General features: G+C 39.0%; 1 protein-coding gene across 1 annotated transcript in view; it reads left to right on the top strand.

The window, feature by feature from the left end:
• CCDC83 (coiled-coil domain containing 83) overlaps window positions 1-23,875 on the top strand; it is a 53,265-nt gene that overhangs the window by 21,506 nt on the left and 7,884 nt on the right. The window contains exons 5-11 of the mRNA XM_082410298.1: window positions 325-492; window positions 7,947-8,038; window positions 11,157-11,225; window positions 16,619-16,740; window positions 18,007-18,072; window positions 20,219-20,322; window positions 20,998-21,200. Coding sequence (XP_082266424.1) covers window positions 325-492; window positions 7,947-8,038; window positions 11,157-11,225; window positions 16,619-16,740; window positions 18,007-18,072; window positions 20,219-20,322; window positions 20,998-21,200 — 824 coding nt within the window. The remainder of the gene's footprint in view (window positions 1-324; window positions 493-7,946; window positions 8,039-11,156; window positions 11,226-16,618; window positions 16,741-18,006; window positions 18,073-20,218; window positions 20,323-20,997; window positions 21,201-23,875) is intronic.

Below are 23,875 nucleotides of genomic sequence, written 5' to 3'. Positions count from 1 at the left end.
GACACTTATCAAGCTATCACAGGCATAATTTAAACTTTTGGGTCCCTAGGCATATAGGTTGATTGCATATTACAGCTCTCAATCACAGCCCCAAACCACACAACTACTTTATAATTGGAAGTTTAATTTTACTTAGATTTTGAATCATGAGGGATAGATAAACAATAGCTTGAATAGTTTAGATTTCCCTAAATTATAGATATAAAATAGTATTTATGAGTTGATATTTTCATATCAGACCTTAACTTCACAAAAACAGATTGCAACATATAATGGTTGCAAGGACAATAGAAATGACACAAAGTCTTGATTTTCTTTCAACAGATATGCGCATCCAAATAAATAATGCTGAGAAACTATTTCTTGAGAAACTCAGTGAGAAAGAATATTGGGAGGAGTACAAGAATGTAGGGAGTGAACAACATGCTAAACTCATTACCTCCTTACAGAATGACATCAACAGAGTTAAAGAGAATGCTGAGAAAATGTCAGGTCAGTTGCAAGAAAGCTGGTTCAGAGTCAATAAAAAAATCTTTCAGGGGCAGACATTTGGTGGAAGAAAGAAACGGGTACCGCCTGAATCATCCGTTACTCTCAGCTGTCAGCAAAAGCACTATGAGCCTAAGGATTAGGTGGAGGGAGGAAGTAAAGAAACTATCCCAGGACCACCTATGAAACTGAGAAGGGGAAGTAAAGGGATGGGAGTGTGTGCCTATGCGTAGAAACCCTGCAACCGACTTTGAGAAAGAAGCTTCATTCAGTGGGTGGTGTCTGCATGCTCTCACACCTGGGTCTGGGCCAATTCCACCAAGGCGGGAGGGTCCTGGGAAGGGGTTATATTAGAGAAGGAATTCACCTGAGGCAAGCTAAGGCAACCCACCCAGGCCGGACAACCAGAATCGTTATAGAAAAATGGCCAAGTAAATGCTAAGTTGCAGTTGGGAAAGAAACTGGAGAGCAAACATGAGACAGGAAGTGAAGAGAGTATGGAGCAGGATGGCATCAGGCATAATGAATCTTACCAGGATCAGATCTGGGAGCCATGAGGCCAGCTGTCTGTCACTGAGGCATAGTGGCTTAAAAGAGCACCAGAGACTCAGAGACAAGAAAGTCCTAGGGCAGAACAAACAGGAGAAATCTGGCCTGAAAGAACACTGTGGGTGGATGGCAGTTCTGAGCCCAGCTGGTAATGGGTGCCCTGTTTTGTGGAAGGAGCGTTCATTCGGGGTCGTTCCCACTATCCCCTCTGAGGATCTGTCCAGTCTGCTTCTAGACCAATTTTTATGTAAGTTTCTCAGCTCAGGGCCTCTGCATCACAGTGGTAGTGTAAATTTGGCCCCAAATCAGTCTGGACTTAGAGTTACAATTTTTCAAAAGGTTCTCCTCCCCAAAAGAAGAAAGTAAGAGTGATACCCTCCTACCCCTGTCAATCCCCCAGCCACTGAGATCCTTTCTCTAGATAAAAACACTATTACCAGTTCCTTATGTAACCTTTCAGAAAGAGTCCATGCATGTTTCAGTATGTACATATATGTCACAAGCAGCATGCCACAGATGCAATTTTTCACTTGCTCTTTCATGTAACAATATGGACATCCTTATAGATGAGTACATATTAATACTTCCTCATCCTCCCAATGGCTACTTTGTTTTGTTGTACCGCAATTTTTTAAAGTCCTCTACTCATAAGCATTTAGGTTGTTTCCCATCTTTTACTATTACAAATAATACTGCAGTGACTATCCTTACACAGTCTCATTTTACTGCGATGAATACCCTTGTATGTATGTAATTTCATTTATGTGTATCTCTAAAGGGAAATGGCTGGCCCAAACAGCCTGTTCATTTTTACACTGATAGGCATGGCCCTGCGTAGAGGTTGTACCAAGTGTACTCTGGCTGGTGGTGGTGAGGATGTCTGTTTTCCCACTTCTTCAACAACAGGGGATGTGATCCACCTCTTTGTTCTTTGCCAGTCTTATAGGTAGAAAATGGTATCTCATTGTAGCTTTAATTTCCATTTCTCTTACTATAAGCAACAGTGAATATCTTTTTATAAGTTCAAGAACCATATGAATTTCCTTTGTGTTCACATCTTTGCCCATTTTTCTATCGTGCTGTGGAGCTCTTTACATTTCAAGGAAATTAGCTCTTTAACTGTGATATAAGATGCAAATATTTTTCCCATTTGTCATTAGTCTTTTGTTTATGCAGTGTTTGTATGAGGAAATTTTAGTTTTATAGTGCCCAATTTATCAATCTAATTTTATGATTTCTGACATTACAAATACATTCTCTAATATTTTCTTCTAGAATTTTTTATGGCTTCATTTTTATATTTAATCTCTGATTTTTTTGTGTGAGATAGGAAACCAACCTTATTTTTTGCCAGATGGCTTTCCAGTTGTCCCAACATCACCTATTAAATAAGCCATTTTTACCCTACGATCCAAAATGCTAACTTCGTCATACTTTCATTTCCCATGTGTATTTGGATCTCTTTCTGTCTTTTCTATTCTGTTCCATGGATCTATGTATTTGTGCAACAATACCACACGTTAAAAATTGTTACTGTTCTAGTATGTTTAAAATTTTTTAAATAATTTTTCCAGCATTCCTTTATTTTATGGTTTTTAAGTAGGAAGAATGATCTCATATAAACTTAACCCGTTATCCCGATTAGAAATTTGGATGATTTATTTGAGCTGAAAATTTCATGCTATTGTATCCAACTTTGGGGTGGGGGTAATAACATTTATATGCTGCTTGTTGAGCCTTGGTGTATAGCCAGTTTTAAGTGTCATGGGATAATGGCTGTTATGGGCTTACCTTATTTGCCAATAGTTTTAGGCACTTCTCCTAACCATGCAGCAGCAATTCTGCCTGGGGATGATTAAAGCACCTTGGGGGCCACTAACTGGGCACAATGAATATGAGTAGAACTCCTAAATTAATTTATCTGAAGTCTTACTACCACCATCTCTTCTTTTCCTCTCACCTCTCTCCTTCTTCCATGACTTTTCTAGAATTCTCCTCCCACACCCATGATCATGGAGTTTGTGTTAGCTAGACTGCTTTAATTGCAAGGAACAAGTACTTTAGTAGAAAGGGGCTTTATTGTAAGTGAAACATGATATTAAAATGAAACTTTTTTAGTCTCAGTTTAAACCTGGTTGTCTATATAATGGATACCACATTTCAAAGTAAAGTGAGATATCGCCAGGCAGACTGCCAATATGATGAGGCAGAAAACTGGTGTCACACCTTCAACCACTGAATTCCAGTCTATAATAGAAGTTGAGGAAGACATGAAAAGACTGTTGGAAATAAGGGGACAGTTTTTGGAAAGAGCTCTTGGTGTGCTGTAAGTGGTACACAGTCCCCCAAAGGGGCAGGTGAAGGGTAATTCCTCCTTCATCTCAAATCAAGACGGAAGGTGTTTAAAGGAAATTCATCAGATTGTTCAACATGTGTTCCTTGCAGTTTGGTCGGGGTGGGGGAGGGGGGCGGACATTGAGATCTCGTTTATGACTCATAGCCAACCTCCAAGGTCAGTATTTCCCCTGTATCAAGGGCATGCAGGTGAAATATAACTAGCAATGGGGGAGGCGGTCCTCCGGAGAACCTACAAAAACCACCCCCAAGAGAGGAGAATCAATCTTAAATGCTAACTAGACGCAGAAAATGGGACATCAGCTTGAGATAGTATCAGTCAAGTGAGTGCTTTCCTGTCCCTTTCCAGGCTCCCCTTCAGCCCTGAGGGAGAAGGCATAGAAGTTCAAGTCAGAGGAAATGGTAGTAGGTTTAAGCTAGGAAGGGAACAGCCATAACTTTGAATGAAGCTTAAAATTTCGATTATTATAAAGACTAGACATATTAATTTCTGACTGGAAGATATTTTATTATCACAAAGGAACCAGAAAAGTCATAGAATTGCCATGTATCTTACTGAGAGAGAGCTACTAGCCTCACAGTATGAATTTTAAAGGCAAGAGAGAAAAGTAAGGTTTCTTGATGTCCCATGATCATGTTTGTTGGATGTAACACTTGTATTGAAGAATGGGAGGACTGAAGAAGGAATGGAAACAGAAGGCCATCAGATCAGTGGTGGCTCTAGGGATGTTCCTCCCTACATTTGTCACTCATGGTCTGTGACTGTCCCTCTTGTGGCACCTCTGCTTTGCTCTTTGTGCCTGTCCCCATTCTCTTCTGGCTTCCCACAGACCAATTCTTGCAGTATTCTCCAGCCCAGATTCTGAAAAGAGCCGGTGTCATCACCTACCTAGTCAAAGGTGACCAAAGCCCTTCGTCCATGCCTCCTCATGGGTCATCAGTTGGCCCCAGCACAAACCATTCTTTGGTCAGCTGTCCAACCTATCTTATTCAGTAGCCACCCTGAGCCCTGGGGGCATGGGGAGGAAGCACCTGGAGGTGCTTCCCTGAACTTCCGCTAGAAGGAGGTGTCGGGATATTGGGTATAGAAAACACAGTCACTGATATACCCAGGACAAGGCTCTTCCTCTCAATGAAAGGAAAGGGAACCTTAGATTAGGCCCAGGAACAGAGAAAGTATGGGGTTATTACAAATCATCAGATATTAGAGTCACAGAGAGTTTCTACTTTTGTCCTTGACCAGGTGCATGGGACAGGGATCCTGAAAAGTTTCTTTGTACACTAACAGTGAGTTAAAAGACTTGGGTTCATGTCCACCTCTTTGAACGCTAGTTTCCTCGTCTGTAAACTGAGAGTACCTCAGAGATCTCCAAGAGAACTCACAGTCCCAGCACATGCTTTTCTATACCTTATCTCATCCAACTCTTACAAGTTCCTTTGAGTTGGATACCATTGTGCCCAGTTTAAAGATGATGAAACAGAGGCCTGGAGAAGTTAATTGCCTTAACTAAACTCACAGATTTAGTAAGCAGTGGAAATGGGATTGGAACACAGGTGTGTGTCAGACCCAAACCCTTATGCTTCAAATAGTCCTCCCAGCTCTGTGATGCAGCGAGGTAGGGAGGGCTCTCTAACACGCACTCTGCCTGAAGAAACTGCTACATGGCCAGTGTTGCCACCTGCCCTTGCTTGGTTTTCTCCAGAGGGGGCTCAAAGGAAGCCACCGGCACAGTGAAGCTGTGTGACACCCGGAAGTGTGTGAAGAGTGAACAGACTCCCAAAAGGCCGTGGAGCAGAGCCAAAGCAGAGCCAGACACAACAAGGAAAAGAGAACAATGCAAAGCAAGCTTCAGCCTCTGAGAAGTGTGGTCAGCTTCTGAGAAGTGACCATATTAGACCGGGCATCTGAGCAGCCAGGAGTCTAAAGGCACAAAGTCATAATCTCCCAAGCTCCCATTTGTAGTGTTCCAAACTTTTCTGGGAAGGAGACTTTTACATACGTCCAGTTTCTTTGGCCATATTCACAAATGTGTGGTTAATAGTTGCTACCTGAAGCATCATCTGAATTTCAAAGGGTAAGAGTGAGATTTTCACATCCTCCCTTGTGCTAGCTACTCTGCTTTTAAGAAGAAAAACAGTCCATAGAGTTGTATATGGAATTTGGAACAGAGTTGGATGTTATTATCGCTTTTTCAGTATTAACATGAGGGAGAGCTACAACTTTACCCAGAGCATATTTGGTAATCTATTTTTTATGATTTATAGCAAATAATTAATATATAATGTTATCAAGCTCCAGTTTTTATGTTTTTTTCAGATGCTAAGAATGTAAAATCCATTATAGCTCAACTCCTGATGCATTGCAACTTTTAGATTGATTGTTGTATTTTGTGCGGTAGAAATTTTAAATAAATACCTAGCATTAGTCTAGGGGACTAGATCCTGAATTGAAAAAAAAAAAAAATCCATCAGAAATGAGATTGGAATGATTAAAACATTCAAGCAATTACTTTGAATGAGATTAAGAAAAATACAGGTTTTATATCTATCTATATATATAGATATATATATACACACATACCTACATATATATACACATATACATATATATACATATCCACATATATATACACATATATATGTGTAGGTTGGAATAATGAAGATGTCCATTTTCTTATTCTCCAGATGTCAAGTTAGACTAGACCCAAAACCCAATGAACTCTTGTTTATAAACCTCAGCCACTCTTGTTCCAGCTCTGTTAGAGGTAGAAACTGATGGTTCCCAGCCCCCTTTCTGGCCACTCCACAGCCTGGGAGAGCTCGCCCCTTCCCTCCTTTGACTCTCCCTTTCCCTCACCAAAGTTGCCATTGTTTGCTGCTTCTATCCGGGCGCTGAAGGCTCAGATCACTGCCCGCCAAAGACTTACAGTTGGCCAAAGTTCATTTTCTTCAAAATATTTTTCATTTTCTGTTGTGTTCCAGGGACTGTGGTAATAGAAAGATATGGAAGAGAAGTTTTTACACTCTTCTCAGAGTTTTCCTTGAATAGGGGAAGCAGTTATGCCAGTACAAAATACAAGGAGGGCTGAATTAACTCCTGCCTAACTCCCTGCCCCGCTTTCCAGAGCCTTAGACTGGCTCTAAACTATGGAAAGATCAGACCTGCAGATCTCCTTCCCTGCAGCCTAAGATCCTCGAGAGTTCTTAGAGTTGGCTTTGGTTGACTTGGTCTGTGGAGAAATTTTTCCCTTTGAAACAATGTCCTAAATGGCAGCTATGTTCCACAACACTCTCAGTACAATACTACTGTTTCATTATAGAATAAGTTAAATGGGTCTGTCTCTGTGGACCAGTCCAGAAGTCTAGCAACCGTAATTGTCAACATCATTTGTATGGGAAGATACTTTCTGACTTCCAAGTAATTATGCTTCAAATGTTATAAATAAAACACATCTAATGGGGACACATAACATAGATGTTATCATAAAGCACAACTAACTTTGGCGATTCTTAGATTTGGAGGGTACACTGCCCTCCTGTTGCACACTGCTGACTACCTCACTGTATTCAGTCTTTGCTCATATGTTACCTCCTCAAAAAAGCTTTCTCTGATCACCCTATCTAAAACAGAGAATTTTAGTTTTTCTTCATCACACACCTCACCACCTCAAATATTATTCACTCGCTTCCCCACTAGGATGTACATGTCATAAGGGCAGGAGTTTTGTCTCTTATTTGGCAGTATTCCCAGTGCCTTAAATAGTGTCATGCATATCAAAAGAACTTGATGATGATTTGTTGAATAAAAGAATGAACAAACTGGACTCATTTACCCAGCTTTATTTCTCTCACTCTCTAAAGCAGCCTTCATGTCACTACATCTTGCTTTCCTTAAACAGGAGTGTTGATTATATGATCTCTCAGCATCTTTCAAGGCCCCCAATTTTATGATCCTTTGCTCTCTCAATTCTGACATTTATGATGTAAGAAAATCTGGAGAGGATAGAGAATCCTGCACTTCTTCATCTCTGTTCTCCCTTCTTGCTCTGAACCCAACTCAGAACAGGTCTACTGACTTTCACAGCCCCTCTCCTACTCTCGCTCCTTATTCTATCTTTCCTGCCCCAGGAAACTCATGCCAAGAATATTGGGAAATTAGTTAGAAGGAGTTAGATGTACAGGATGCTACTCAAGTGTGTAATCAAATCTCTTCATATTTATGTGGTAGAATCAGAAGTTGTGTGATATGAAAGGTAGATGGCTGTATAGGTACTAAAGTGTTAGAAATTCTCCCTTTGGAGAGACAATCCTTTAAAACTATGACTATTCATGAGAGAGATATCATCATAAATGAATTCACATTAAGGTGTTTGTTAGTAAATTATTGGAGCATTTCTTCTAATTGGAGGTACGAGATGCCTCAGTAAGAATGTACCTTGAAAATTCAGAAAAGAAAAAGTACATAGAAAGGAGAGGTGGGGATCATGGAAAATAAAATTTATAACTTCATAGTTTTACCTAGGATCTTAAGGTTTCTAATTTTCTTTTTAAAGAACAGTATAAAATCACCCTGGAAGATGACAGAAAGAGAATAATCAGAGAAACTTTGTTGCAACTGAACCAAAAGAAGGAATGGGCCACAGAGGTATATCTCAATTTTCTTTCTTTCTTTTTTCTTTTTTTTTTCTGATAGTAGATTTTTATTCTTCTCACACAGAATTTCAAAATTTTAACTGAAATGTAGTTGATGTATAATTCTTCTCACACAGAATTTCAAAATTTTAACCGAAATGTTAGTTTCAGGTGTACTACCTAGGGATTTGACATTTGCGTACATTATGAAATGATCACCATGATAAGTCTCGTAACCATCTGTCCCCATACAAAGTTATTATTGACCATATTCCTTATGCTGTACATTACATCCCATGGCTTATTTATTTTATAATTGGAGGTTTGTACCTCTTAATCCCCTTCACCTATTTCACCCACCCCAAGCCCTCTCCTGTCTGTATTTGAATTTCCTTAAAAAACAAAGCTCCCCCCGCCCCCGACATTTCTTTCTCATGGTGTATTATAACGGTCAGGAACTTGTGTTTTGAAATTAGGCAGTTTAGTTTACATCAGTTCTACCACTTACTGGGTGTATAAACTGAATTTATACTTGACTTTTCTGAGCTTCGGTTTCCTAATCTATAAAAAGGGGACAATAATAATATTTACCTCTAACGAATAGTATGAGGATTGATAGTGCCTCATAAGAGCAAGAGCTCAGTAAATTAATATTCAGTTATTTTAAAGTATAATAATAATGGCTACAACAAATTATTAAATTAGATTTTGGATGAATTATAGGATGAAATATAATTTGTCTAAAAAGTACTTTCTTACATATGCAAACCTAAGAGAGTACACTTTACATTGCTGGAGCTTTAAAAATTGGGGATATAAAAAAATGTTTGAGATGTAATTTCCAATTCATGTTTTCTAATCTTTGTTTTGCCCCAAATGCCTGACTTTCTTTCCTTTTCACTGCCCTTCCCCTGTCTCCAGACTATCTCCTAAATCAGTGAGGTCCCTGCTGGGATTGTCTCTTTATCTGGAACATCCTTTCTTCAGAGTCATAAACGTCCGGTCTTTTCTAAAGTTCTTCACTGAATTTCAGCTGCTCTTGTTTGTTGCTTCCCTGTTGGTTCAATTGTTCTTTCAGTGTTACTATTCTACTGCACGATTTTACTGATTAACACAAATACAGAGGATGTGGAGAACTGACCAATGGTTTTGTCTGCCCATGCAATTCAGCCCCTTTGTTACTGAATATGATTAAATGGTGAAATCAACAATTAAGTAATCTGATCATAGTTAAGATGATTAAAAATGCATATGTAGATCAAATATGCTCTCAGTAGGTACATTCAATATATAATGAAGACTGTTCCCAATACTGTTCCTAATATTTTACATTAAAGTCTCTCAACAATCCTGTAAGGGGAAGACTTGCTAATAAAAAGACAGAGGCACAGAGAAACTTTGTAACTTGCCCAGAGCATGTGGCAGAATAGAGATTTAAGATAGCTTCTTCAGATCATTACTCTTAATCATTACATTGTACATTTTCTTTTCTCCACATAATGCCAAACACCCACACACGTGAACGAATTTTCCTCATTTTCTCCGGCCATCTTATGTGTTAACTTATAAAATCTACTACTTTTGTGCAACCTTGGCTGCTTATTGGAGTCACCTGAGAAATTTGTTTGACCCAGGTGGGTCCTGGGTCCCACCCACAGAGATGCTCATGTAATTGGCCTGGGATGTTGCCTGGGCTTTTGGATTTTTCAAAATATCCAGGAGATTCTAATGTGTAGCCAAAGCTGAAAACACTACTCTATTGTTAGTGAATTAAGCCATTAGTCAACTAAATTCAATTATGAGTGACTTCCTACTTTTGTTCAAAGAAAAAAAATTTTTTTTAAGTTTATTTATTTTATTTTTGGCTGTGTTGGGTCTTTGTGGCTGCACGTGGGCTTTCTCTAGTTGTGGCGAGTGGGGGCCCCTCTTAATTGCAGTGCCCAGGCTTCTCATTGTGGCGGCTTCTCTTGTTGTGGAGCATGGGCTCTAGGCATGCGGGCTTCAGTAGTTGTGGCACGTGGGCTCTACAGCGCAGGCTCAGTAGTTGTGGCACACGGGCTTAGTTGCTCTGTGGCATGTGGGATCTTCCCAGACCAGGGCTTGAGCCTGTGTCCCCTGCACTGGCAGGCGGATTATTAACCACTGTGCCACCAGGGAAGCCCCAAAGAAAATTCTATGTTCAAATAAACTTTAGACTTATCAGTTGGAGCTGAAGTATAAAAATTCCTGGTTCCTAGGAAATGGAGGTTCACTCTTAGGTCAATTACCATGATTTAAAGAAAAGAAATTTACTGCACATCTTCCTACTTTAAAGACTTACACAAATTTACCCTTAACATAGTATTAAATTATTTCAATCCATGTTTATGAGCCAGAATATTTTTCTTAATTTTTCTTCTTGTGGTTATGTCCTTCAGTTCCTGCGTTTGTAGCATGGTATCCATATAAAAGTACCTCACATATAACTAGAATCTGTCATCCATTATAAAGTTCCTTTGGGTGAAACTGTAAATATCCTAGTAACTGAATATGAATTTACATTTTAAGATCCTACTGATAAAATAAGGATTTTCCTGTTTGCTTTGTCTAAAATGCCTTTCTCCAGGAGACTATCTAGCTACAGCCTGCTACCCTGAAACTATTGGCTATTAGGTTTGTAAGTATGTATATTGTTATTATTGACATGCAGAAATCTTTCAAATTAAAAAGGTAGTTATATAATCTATTCATGCCTTTGCTATATGTTGAATTATGTCTGTGACCATAAACTTGAAGAAAGTTTGATCACTGCAGTTTAACCATCTTAATTGTGGAGCAGATCAATTAATGACTGATTTCACCACGGCAGTCAGATTCCGTCACAATAGAGGCCAAATTGAATGGACAACCATTGTCCAGTTCTCAATCACCTGTGCTAGGCAATGTAAATCAGCAAAAACAATACAATAGGATAATAAAGAAAGAACAACTGCACCAAAAGTTTTTAGGTATATTTCCAAAGTAATTGCAAAACATAATTTTAAATGATCAGATAAGTTGATTGTGTATCCCCATTGCTAAAACTGTTAAATGCTATCTATGTGTCAGCTCTTCTTTAATACAGAAAAAAAATTTTTTTTTTCTTTTTTTAGAATGCTATAAGGTTCATTGACAAGGGCAACTATCGAGAGATCTGGGAGAATGACTGGCTCAAAAAAGAGGTAAGTGGACTTTTTAGAAACAAAAACAATTTCTTCTTTCTCATTTTTTTGAACTGGAAATGACTTTTATTTATGAGCTGAAGTCATGGGAAAAGCATGGAACTGTGACTGACTGAGGTAAAATGAAATTCAAGTGGAGTCCTAATACTATTACAAGTTGTTACTCAATGAACACCATAAATAATCTCAATAATAACCAGAAATCATTTTTGGTGTTACAATTCATACAATATACTCAAGTGTGCAAAGCTTCTTTATGTCCTAAAACTGATCTGGCCTTCCTCTGGACCCTACTTCCTCATGGGTGATGGGAGCAAGGTTTAAGGATCATTTTAACTTCATTCTCTGCTGTTTTAAATTGCCTCTTTAGGTATTCAAATTGGTAGGGAAGAGGTAAAGTTGTCATTATTTGCAGATGACATGATACTATATATAGAAAACCCTAAAGACTGCACACAAAAACTACTAGAACTGACAAATGAATTCAGCAAGGTAGCAGGATACAAGATTAACATACAGAAACGGGTTGTATTTCTGCACACTAACAACGAAATATCAGAAAGGGAATGCAAACAAACAATCTCTTTTAAAATTGCACCAAAAAAAAAAAAATAAAATACTTAGGAATAAACCTCATCAAGGAGGTGAAAGACATATGCTGAGAACTACAACACATTAATCCAGGAAACTGAAGATGATTCAAAGAAATGGAAAGATACCTCATGCTCTTAGATTGGAAGAATTAATATTGTTAAAATGGCCATACCACCCAAAGCAATCTACAGACTTAATGCAATCCTTATCGAATTACCCTTGACATTTTTCACAGAACCAGAACAAATAATCCTATAATTTATGTGGAACCATAAAAGACCCAGAATTGCCAAAGCAATCCTGAGGAAAAAGAACAAAGCAGGAGGCATAGCCCTCCCAGACTTCAGAGAATACTACAAATCTACAGTAATCAAAACAGTCTGGTATTGGCACAAAAACAGACCTGTGGATCAATGGAACAGAAAAGAGAGTCCAGAAATAAACCTACACACCTGTGGACAATTAATCTTCAACAAAGGAGGCAAGAATGTACAATGGGGAAAAGACAGTCTCTTCAGCAAGTGGTGTTGGGAAAGCTGGACAGCTGCATGTAAATCAATGAAGTTAGAACACACCCTCACACCATACACACACACACAAAACTCGAAATGGCTTAAAGACTTAAATATTAAGACAAGACACCATAAAACTAGAAGAGAACACAGGCAAAACATTCTCTGACATAAATCATAGCAATGTTTTCTTATGTCAGTCTCCCAAGGCACTAGAAATAAAAGCAAAATGAACAAATGAGATCTAATCAAATGTATAAGCTTTCGCACAGCAAGGGAAACCACAAACAAAAAGAAAAGACAACCTACAGACTGGGAGAAAATATTTGCAAAAGATGTGACCAACAAGGGCTTAATTTCCAAGATATACAAACAGCTCATACAATTCAATAACCGAATATTTCCACATAGATGTCTCAAAGGCACTTCAAACTCAACATACCTGAAGCATAATTTATTAAATTTCTTCTTAGATATTCTTTTCCTTCATTTCTTTTTTTACCATCTGCTCAGACACCCAAGGTAAAAATGTCACCATCAGCTTCTTTTCCATTTTCCTTGCTCCCATTTGACTGAAGAGTTGGTTAGTCTAGGAAACAAAAGAATTTAAAAATCAATATGCTTTCTATGATATTGACAATTATCTTGAAATTGCCTTTATAAAGTCATGGTGAGTAGGAATCCATACTATCTCCAAAATTAATCAAGATGAATCCTCAATTTTAAAAAATAAGTATTAATTTAAAAAACTCAAGGTGAGCTCAGTAGTTAAAGAATATTAGGGAGAAACTTGGTTCTTATACTTTTATTAAATATAACAGTATGATCCTAGTGATAATAATTTAACAATACAAACCTTAAATTTTATAAGATATCATAGATGTTAGGTTCAGAGAAAATAATTACAAAAGTTTATATTCGACTGAAAAGAAAGGCCATTTTGTGCCTTGGTCCTTCCTACTAAAGCCACAAATTACATTTTGTTTTGTTTTATTTTTTAATTCTCATAATTCAGTGGAAATAAAAGAAAAAATGTCAAGTTTAATTGAATCATGAGCAAAAAGAGCTCACTAATAAAGAACAAATCATATAATATATTTAATTTCTCTTTATTTCAATAAATATTCATTTTTGCTGTTATTAAATTTACTCATAAAATTAATTAAAACCAGTTTTGGTTATAAGTACTATCACAAGAATTGAAAATTGCCTGGAAATAGAACAATGTATGCCAATTAATTTCTTTGAGGAAGGCTTAGAATGAGTAACAAGGGATATTTAACAGTGGAACTCCCCCAAATATTTCTCCATTTAACCATCTTTCAACAATAACCAAAAACTTACATCTCTGGGAAGAATGAGATGTCCCATTGCATGACTTTTATTATCTGGTTTTATTTAGCATGCTTATTAGGAAAATGAAGAAAATTCAAATTTCCAAATAACCTGGACTAACAACAAATGGAAAGCTGGAAAAACTAGGCAAAGGGATTCAAAGAGGTTAGCAATCAGAGTTTCAAACGTGAGGAGGCATAAAGCTAACTTGGATCTTGCAGGGGAAAATTTCAAGAGCATGCATTTTATTCAGGATCCTAGGTCCCTGACTTATAATAGTTTTAACTAAATTATCTTGCCCAATTTCTTAAGTACATTTCTTGGGTGTCTGGGGAGAAGCAGGGGCAGGGAAGGAAAAGATGTCTTCTACTTCCTTCTCTATACTTTCTTACCCCAGAAACTAAAGGTATTTATATGGCTATAAAAAGGAACTAGTTTTCATTTTCCTAACATTTCAAAAGACTGGGAGGGAGACAGCAATTGATGAGAACCTTACTTAGCACTCTACAGGGGTAGGTGATGTCACAGGATATCCATAGCTTGAAAGATTGGACTTAACTCCCCAAACGGGCCCTCATTCCCAGGTTTGGCAGGAGACCAAGAATTGTGTGTGCTGCCTCCCAAGTATGCCGAACCCTTAGGTCACACATTCTATTAATTCCTTCCTTTACAACCTCTAACTATGATTTTTTTCTCATCCTTTGACATCTGAAAATTATAAACTTTTCCTTAAGGCATTCAGGTTTGTAATCAAGCTGATCATCTCTTAAAAACATGAGATCCTAAAGCACCAACACCTAGCTCTGTAATGTAGAATTATGGACTTAAATGGTTTTGTGAAATTGTTTAAGGCTGGTAAATAATATATGCTTTTCTTTCCATCTCTAAGCCAGCAGCAATATTTGAGCCTTTTCTATGACACTGGTACTGTTTTATATTATAATTATTTGTATATTCATTCACTGGATTTGTATACTTGTTCCCTCTTTTGAGGGAAGGAGCCACACTTTATTGGATTTTGTATCCGTCTACCTCTAGGACAGAGCCTTACCCATAGTAAGAATTCAAGCATTTAATAAATGACTTATGTGAAAGGGATATCCATCTGGTAATATACTGAGTGCTTCCAGATTCCAAAATACAATAATTTCAACTACAAATCAAAAATGTTAGTCATCTTTTTCTAAGTACTCATCTCAGTTATGCTCTTGGCAACTCCTAACAAGAGATACTGAATCGAAACCCCTACCCTGTGCCTTTATTTCATCATATTCCCTCGAGACTCATTACTTTTTCCAGTTTATCATTCTCACCAGCCGATCACTTTCTATTTTATAGTCTTATTTCTAATTCTTCTATTGTCCTGACTTCTCCGCACGAGCACCTCTCAATCCAGCTCATGCTGTTTTGGGGGGCAGAGAGGGAAGGTGAGGATTCTATCTAGTCACATTCTTCTATATAGTCCTCCCACAATCAAGCCTTCTTTAGACAAAAGTTACCAAAATACATTTCTTAAAGATTGATGGGAACTCTATCAACAGAACCAGCAAATTTTGCTCATGTTTGAGTTAGCCACATTTCTTCAGTAAACGTTAATTAAGCCTGCTATGTCTATGAAGGACCTTCCAACACCTGCGAGATAGAAATCAGACTCTTTAGCATTACTTGGCTCCCCTACTTGTCCAGTTCTTCTACTCTCCCCATTCCCATTTTATTTCTATCCACACCAAAATGTGGATAGAAGGCACATGTGCCTTTATCCATGTGGCTCCTTCTGCCTAGAATATATCCTCTCTTGTCTGCTAGAGAATCTCTACTTGGCCTTCAAGATCCAGAACAGAAGTCATCTCTTCCATTAACTCCCCCTTACCCCCTCACACCTGGCAGACATAGGGTGAACCTCTATCTCTCCCACAGTACCTGGATGGCTTCCATTATGATTTTATCACACTATTTTCTGTTGCTATCACTCTTTCCCATTAAACTAAGAGATCCTTGAAGGTTATTGTATCTTATTGATCCTTTGTTCCCAAAGTGTACTATAGTTTTTGACACATAGTAGGCATACAGTACAATTACATGAATGAATGAATGAACAACATTTCATCTCTCTGATGTTTCTCGGAATGACTCCAGCACACTCAAGAGAGAATATAATTGTCTTGTAGAGGCTGATAGAAAGGGCTCCTAGGCCTGTACTTCTCCTTTTTAAATGCCATAATAAAGATTTTTTCCCAGTGTTATTAGTTTTCATTGTGTTGTTTATAATTAACCTTAGATAGAACCTCATTTAGCTACTAACACCAGAGTGATAAATTAATTAGTCTTATTTTCTTATTTATCTCTGCCTCCAGCTCAGATAAATCCAGTGATGTTTCTGAAGAGTAGGAAAGGACTACTCCTGCCATTCAGTAATAACTACCTAATCATGCAACCAAGTTCTGCAAATGACCAGGAAAAAAATCCCACCCATTCCTTCTTAGAGCAAACCCAGTAATAAATAATACAGGATAGATCTTCCCCTCAGGCAAATGCACTTTTTTAAAAAAATTAATTAATTTATTCATTTTTGGCTGCTGTTGGGTCTTCGTTGCTGCACGGGCTTTCTCTAGTTGCGGTGAAGGGGGGCTACTCTTCGTTGTGGTGCGTGGGCTTCTCATTGCGGTGGCTTCTCTTGTTGCGGAGCACGGGCTCTAGGTGTGTGGGCTTCAGTAGTTGTGGCACGCAGGCTCAGGAGTTGTGGCGCATGGGCTTAGTTGCTCCACGGCATGTGGGATGATATTCCTGGACCAGGGCTCAAACCCGTGTCTCCTGCATTGGCAGGTGGATTCTTAACCACTGCACCACCAGGGAAGTACCACAAATGCACTTTTAAAAGTTGAATTTTTTACAGAGGACTAGCTAGAACTAAGTCCATAAGTACTAACACCCATTCTCTTTTCCTGAGAATAGATCGCAAATCACAGGAAGGAAGTGGAAGAACTGGAACATGCTATTCATGAGCTGGAAGGAGAAAATTTGGTGCTTATTGATCAGCTGTTCAACTGCAGACTTGTGGATCTCAAAATACCCAGGTGAGAGTCGTTACATATCTAGAAAGTATTTTTTTTAAACATTTGTATCTGTAAAAATTTGTTATTTTTTTTTAAGATGACAATTTTTTAATAGTTGAAAAGAAAGGAACTCACAAAATGGCCATGGGGAAGGTATAAGATCATTATGACCAACCACTGGTCCAGTGCAGACTTCGACTTGCTTTTTCTAACAATGCACTGTGGTCATAGTAGCAAACACTTAACATGAATGTCACAACTGCTGTCCTTCAGAAGCCTCTGGGCCAGCAGGGGAATTGGGCATAAAAATAAATGCATAACAGTGCAGCGGAAGAGGTACGGGGTTCGAAGCCAGCACACAGGAGGAAGTGATCAACTTGATGGGAGCTCCTGGAGATGTTCTGAGCGTCTGGTTACCTTGTGGATTATAGAATGGTTTCCTTTGATAGTTAATGAAAGAGGCAAAATACTTTCTAGGCAGAGAAAATAGCCTGGCATTCCAAGTCACATTTATTCCTGCATGAGAGAAATCAAATATCTATATGGCTTTGTAGTTTAGGTTATCTCTTTTCCTTACCTGACAAAAAAAAAGTCTTAATATACCAATCTTGATGGAAAATTAGAGCCCTGGAATGTGGTATTAAAACCCAAAGTGGCATTCATAATTTAGACAAGTAATGAGAAACAAGAAGTAACCTAAATAGTAACATGCTTAGGAAGATAGAGGAATTAAATCACACAAATGTAAGGTGTACATGTGCAAGATGGGAGAGAAACATCTGCATCTGGGCAGAGAAGTTCAACATGGTGGAAGTGTCAGGAAAACATTTCCACCTGAGTAGGTCTATTGCTTGTGTGGCGTGGAAAAAATACTATTTGAGACATAATAAAGTATTTATTGTTGGCAAACTTCCTAATGTGCTCCAAGAAGGGTGGATACAAGTTGGGGGGTTTTTGTTTGCTGAGCTAAGTGATGGGTGTCGGGATACAAGATTGGAGAAACTGGGAGACGGTGCAATTACTTTATAGGCTGAACACTGGGTGGGGCAGAACAGAGAAAGAGGCCACCTGCCTCCCTTCCACAGTCTATGTGTGCTGCCCTGGAGCCACAGGTACCAGTGTAAATGAGGTAGGCAGTCAGGCTGAAGGAATTGGCTGATCACTGGACTCCTGTATTTCCAGTCTCTTGAGCTGATGCCCTTGAGGGTCCCTAGGGGGTGGGGGTCTCACTGTCCCCCCAGCAGGCAATGCTCTCTTTTGCCTGCCAGCCTCCCTCCCTATGATCAGGTCTCCAGCTCCACACTCCCGTCCCGCCTCTACCCCGAAGCACCTGCTGCTGCCACCACTTTCTTTGTGATCACGCCGAATCTCTGCCAGCTGTGCCTTCTAACCACTGCTCCACCTGTCGTCCGCTGTGTTCTTTTTCTCCCTTCCGAACCAGGCAACCCTTAGGAAAGAGCTACCCTGGAAACTGCCAACCCCACTTCCTGCTTTGGTCAGCTCAGTCTAGCGCACCTGATTTGCTGCTGGTATGGATGTGAAGTGCCCATTATAATAAAGGGGAAATCTTTCATTGGCCAGAGAGAGCTTGGCAAGGACAGGAAAGGGAGATGAGAAACTTTTAATGGCGATTTTCATTAAGTTGTTTGCTGTATTGTATGCAATTTAAACCTATCCTCTAGCTTCCCCACAGAAATCTTCTGTAAAATCCACATTGTTCATCAATGCTTTGTGGGGCGGTTTTCTTTAGTGAGAGACCTGAGTGCTTAGTCTTGTTTCAGAGTCGGGAGAGATGAATTCAAAATCTGTCCAAGGGAAAAGAAACAGCATGGGCAACGTTTATAAGAACTGGGTTAGGTGCCCGGTATATGCCTCCATGGCACACTGAACTTGTCCTTTGTAACTAGCATTTATCACAGTAGTGACTACTTTTTAAACATCTGCTTCCTTGCTAGATTGTCCTTGAGACAAGTGTTTAGGACATCTTAGAAAGACCCAAATAAAGAAACAGAGAAATGTGTAAACCCTCAATTATCTGTTACAATGCTTATCCAGAAGGAAAAATTCAGGAGCTTTTCCTGTATCCATTTTCAAGTCAAAGAAATGTTAACACATACTGTGTAATTTATGGAAACTGCTCTTTCCACCTCTTTGTTGAGAATTTAGTCCTGTATATTCTGGTAGGGTGAGAAACAGACATGAACAGTACCCAGTAAACATATAAAAACTTCCTTATTTGGATGAAGAATGGGGTATTCTAGCTAATAGAGTTACTATATTTCCCATCCAGAGCTCCCCAAACTTTTTCCCTTCCTGACTCCCACAGAACATCATAGTATTTGTCTGACACATTAGATGAGCTGAATAAGCTAGAGGTGACTACCCAGGGACTCCTGTGCTGCAGAGCTGAGGCTAGGTGGACCAGTATCTCAAATCTAACGCTAGTTCATATGATAACGTTCTGTAAAATATTTTCTATAACAAGCGTTGCTGCCCTGTGGTGGTACAAAAGTGACAATAAACTAATGATTAAGAGAGAAGCCAGACTTCAGAAGGTTACGGCGTTTAGTAAGATCGTAGTTATTCAAAAGAATAAAACCAGGGAAGAAGAGAACTCTGTGGCCTCAGACCTGTCCACCTGCAGACCAGAGCTTCACTAAGTTAACTCTTAAGAAGGTTTTAAGATATAAATATTGTATGTAGTTACATTATTTGCTGGAGCTTTAAGCATCTCAGATAACACTTCCTTCGTGGTCTTTAAGTAATTGACAGCCTGTAATCCAGGGGATTCACTCTGGTTGCTGAGTTGCTAAGCACGAAGTGTGGCGGGCGCATCTGCAAGGGGCACTTGCTTCATGCTAGCTTCAGGCAAACTTCATGACAATGCTGTACGGAGCTTTCAAGGTATCATGTCTTCTGACTGAAAATTCCACTGGCCTCTGCAGCGCAGAGAGTTGCAACAGCAGACGCAAACTCACGAGGCTTGTAGCTGGAACACGCCACTCAGAGAGAGCCAGAACTTAGGTGTCATCTTGGATTCCTACTGCTGTCTTTCTCTTTTTCTCTTTATCTCAAATCCCATCCCATTCCTCATCTGGATTCCCTGCAACAGTGACGTAACTGGTGTCATGATCACTCTCATTTCTGGGACTTTAAGTCTGTTATTTCCTAATCATGGGATGCCCTCCCCTCACCCCAAGCTCTTCCCTGGCAAACAGCCCCTGGTGTTTCAAGACTCAACTCACATTTCATCTCCTCCTGGAAACCTTTCCTTACCCCCTAAGGCTAAATCTGGTGCTGCTTCTCTCTGCCCCATGGCACCCCTGACACTATGCTCCTCACATAATTACCCATCATGGTACAAACCATCACCATAAAACACTGTAAGCCTGTCTGCCACCCCACCGGGCCTGATGCCCCCTTCTCATCTGTGTTTCCAGCACCCAGCAGAGAGATAAGACACTACTGAGCAGGTGGTACAATATTTGTTGACTGACAGACTACTTTTCTTATTTGTTTTTAGGCGACTATATCTTGCTCAAGCTGTTGGACAGGAAGTGCCACATGAAGAAATGCCTTTGGAGTTGCCAGAAACAAATATAGGTATTATTTTATTGTAATGGTGATTTTTAAAAAGTTGACAAACACTTAATTGTGCTTCTTATTATGGACAGGAACCTTATATCAGAGAGCTATTCAGGGAATAGATGCCTGCCAGCTCCTCCATATTTCTCTTGTTCTTGCAGAGCTTACCTAACCCATCTCCTTTCTCTAGTCTCATTTTCAAATCAAAGTCACCATGTGTCACAGTGAATTAAATAGACACTGGTAGAGAGGGATGGAATGATGTCTACACTGGCATGGTTTGTGCTCCAATTTAGCCAACCAACCAAAATACGAACACACTCACAGGTCCCCATGTGATTATTATCACTTATTAGCTAACAGAAGGAAACACAACTTAGATGTGGTTTCTAATAATAGGACTCACTCTCACTTTAATACCTAGATTCTACATTTCTAATTCTCAAACTTGTCTCCTCCAGGAGATTCTCAAAGGTCTTTCAAATTTAAAATGTGACAGAGGAGTGTATATATATATATCTGAATCACTTTGCTGTACACCAGAAACTAACACAACACGGTAAAGCAACCATATTTCAATTCAAAAAAAGCTAAAACTGAAAAAACAATAAAATGTGACAAAGTATGTATTGTATTTTTATTTTTAATCTGTTCAAAAATTGTACATAATTAATTTCTTTGCACTCATCCCAGAAAAGTCACAATTGCAACCTGCAGAAGTAAAAAGTAGAGACTTGTTGAGCTTATCACTTGGGAGCAGTGCTTTACATCTTAGTCATGAGGAGAGCAGCAGATACGGCCAGCATCTGAAGATAGATGAAGAAGAGAGTTCAAGTATAGAGTTTGGAGCCTCTGATATGAAATACTTACTGTATGAGGATGAGCGGGATTTCAAGGTAAGATTCATGAGAAAACATCTTGACTACTAGAGAAAAGGTTGCTTTATTAGTTAGTGGAGAAAATTAACCTAAAGTATGGACGCTGAAAAATTCTATTTGCAATTATTAGTAAAATTTGCCAACCATTCATGTCTGTCACTAGATACTATTTTCACTCCTACCCTTGCCCAACTTACTACATATATTCATTTATAGACATTCATTACTAGTGTACCATGTAAGTTATCTAGTGCTACATAACAAATTACCTCAAGAATTAGTGGCTTATAACAATAATCATTTATTCTCTTTCAGGGCTTCTGTTGGTTAGAAATTTGGGAAGGTCACCAGTGGACAGTCCTCACTTGGGTTCTCTAGAAGGTGCAGTTATATTTGGCTAAAGGCTTGATTTGGGCAGGAAGATCCACTTCCAAGGTGGCTCACTCACATGGCTGGCAAGTTGATGCTGGCTAAGCTGGGGGCCTCAGTTCTTCTTCACATGGGCCTCCTTACAGGGCACCTTTATTGTCCCTTTGTTACAGTATCTGGCTTCTTCCAAAGCAATCAGTCCCAGAGACCAAATGTTTCATATGACTTAGCCTCGGAAATCTTACACCAACACTTCCATCATATTCTATTTGTTGATGTAGCTACAAAGTTCCACCCAAAGAGAAACAATGTAGCTCCTGCATCTTGAAAGAGGAAGGTCAGCATCACGTTGTAAGAAAAGCATGTGGGATAGGATGTATATTAGCATGACCATCTTTGGAAAGTACAAACAGTCCCATATACCATTAGGTGAAACCTACATTACCAAGCCTTTTAATTTTAAAACCTTTTGGTACATTCCAGTCACTTTCACATCCACCCCTTGCTGTTTTCCCTCTTGGTACTACCAATAACCTTGAAAGTTCTCCTAGAACTTAAAGTCTGGTAGGAGAAAGAGTGATTAAGAAAGCAAAAGAAACTGAATAAATCAACAAAAACCATTTTAACTAAGTACAACTCAGTCCTGCTACCATCAAGTGATAATTTAAAGACTAAAGCTCTAGTCTCTATAACACTCAAACACCCCCATGAGTATCTTAGAGTCATGACGCCTTGTATGTTACAATAACCTCATGCTAGTGGACAACTGTCTATAAAATTCCAAAATTGCATACCATTTGGTTGAATGAAAAACCTTCGTACTTTTTTTTTGCTTTTATCCGTTGAATTTATTTAAATTTCTTTTTTATTTAAGTTGACTTACAATGTTGTGTTAATTACTGCTGTACAGCAAAGTGACTCAGTTATACATGTATATATATATATATATTCATCTTCATATTCTTTTCCATTATGGTTTATCACAGGATATTGAATATAGTTCCCTTTGCTATACAGTAGGACCTTGTTGTTTATCCATTCTATGTATACCAGTTTGCATCTGCTAACCCCAAACTCCCACTCCTCCCTTCTCCCACCCCCCTCTCCCCCTTGGCAAACCACCAGTCTATTCTCTATGTCTCTGATTTTCTGTTTCATAGATAGGTTCATTTGTGTCATATTTTAGATTCCACACATGTGATATCGTATGGTATTTGTCTTTCTCTGTCTGACTTACTTTACTTAGTATGATAATCTGTAGTTGCATCCATGTTGCTGCAAATGGCATTATTTCATTCTTTTTTTATGGCTGAGTAATATTCCATGGTATATATGTACCACATCTTCTTTATCCATTCATCTGTTGATGGACATTTAGGCTTTTTCTATGTCTTGGCTATTGTGAATAGTGCTGCTATGAACATAGGGGTGCATGTATCTTTTTGAATTATAGTTTCATCTGGGTATATGCCCAGGAGTGGGATTGCTGGATCATATGGTAATTCTATTTTTAGTTTTCTGAGGAACCTCCATACTGTTGTCCATAGTGGCTGCACCAACTTACATTCCCACCAACCGTGCAGGAGGGTTCCCTTTTCTCCACACCCTCCCCAGCATTTGTTATTTGTAGACATTTTAATGATGGCCATTCTGACCAGCGTGAGGTGGTAACCCATTGCAGTTTTGATTTGCATTTCTCTAATAATTAGCGATGTTGAGCATCTTTTCATGTGCCTATTGGCCATCTGTATTTCTTCTTTGAAGAAATGGCTCTTTAGGCCCATTTTTTGATTGGGTTGTTTTTTTGTTGTCGAGTTGTATGAGCTGTTTGTACATTTTGGAAATTAAGCCCTTGTTGGTTGTGTCATTTGCAAATATTTTCTCCCATTCTGTAGGTTATCTTTTCCTTTTGTTTATGGTTTCCTTTGCTGTGCAGAAGCTTGTAAGTTGAAGTCCCATTTGTTTATTTTCACTTTGATTTCTATTGCCGTAGGAGACTGACCTAAGGAAACACTGGTATGATTTATGTCAGAGAATGTTTTGCCTACAGTCTCTTCTAAGACCTTACTTTCCACGGAAGTTTTTGATGTGGTGGAAACGGTATTGTATGTGCTACAGACTGAATTTTGTCTCTGCCCCCACCCCACAAATTCATATGTTGAAGCCCTAACACACAATATGACTGTATCTGGAGATACGGGCTTTAGGAGTTAATTAAGGTTATATGAGGTCATGAAGGTGGGCCCTAATCTGATAGGACTGTGACCTTATAAGAAGAGGCTTTGCCTTGTGAGAACACTGTGAGAAGGCAGCCAACTGCCAGC

The sequence above is a fragment of the Balaenoptera physalus genome (genome assembly GCF_965194825.1).
Source record: "Balaenoptera physalus genome assembly, chromosome: 10".
Lineage (NCBI taxonomy): Eukaryota > Metazoa > Chordata > Mammalia > Artiodactyla > Balaenopteridae > Balaenoptera > Balaenoptera physalus.
This window is presented reverse-complemented; position numbering and strand designations above follow the sequence as displayed.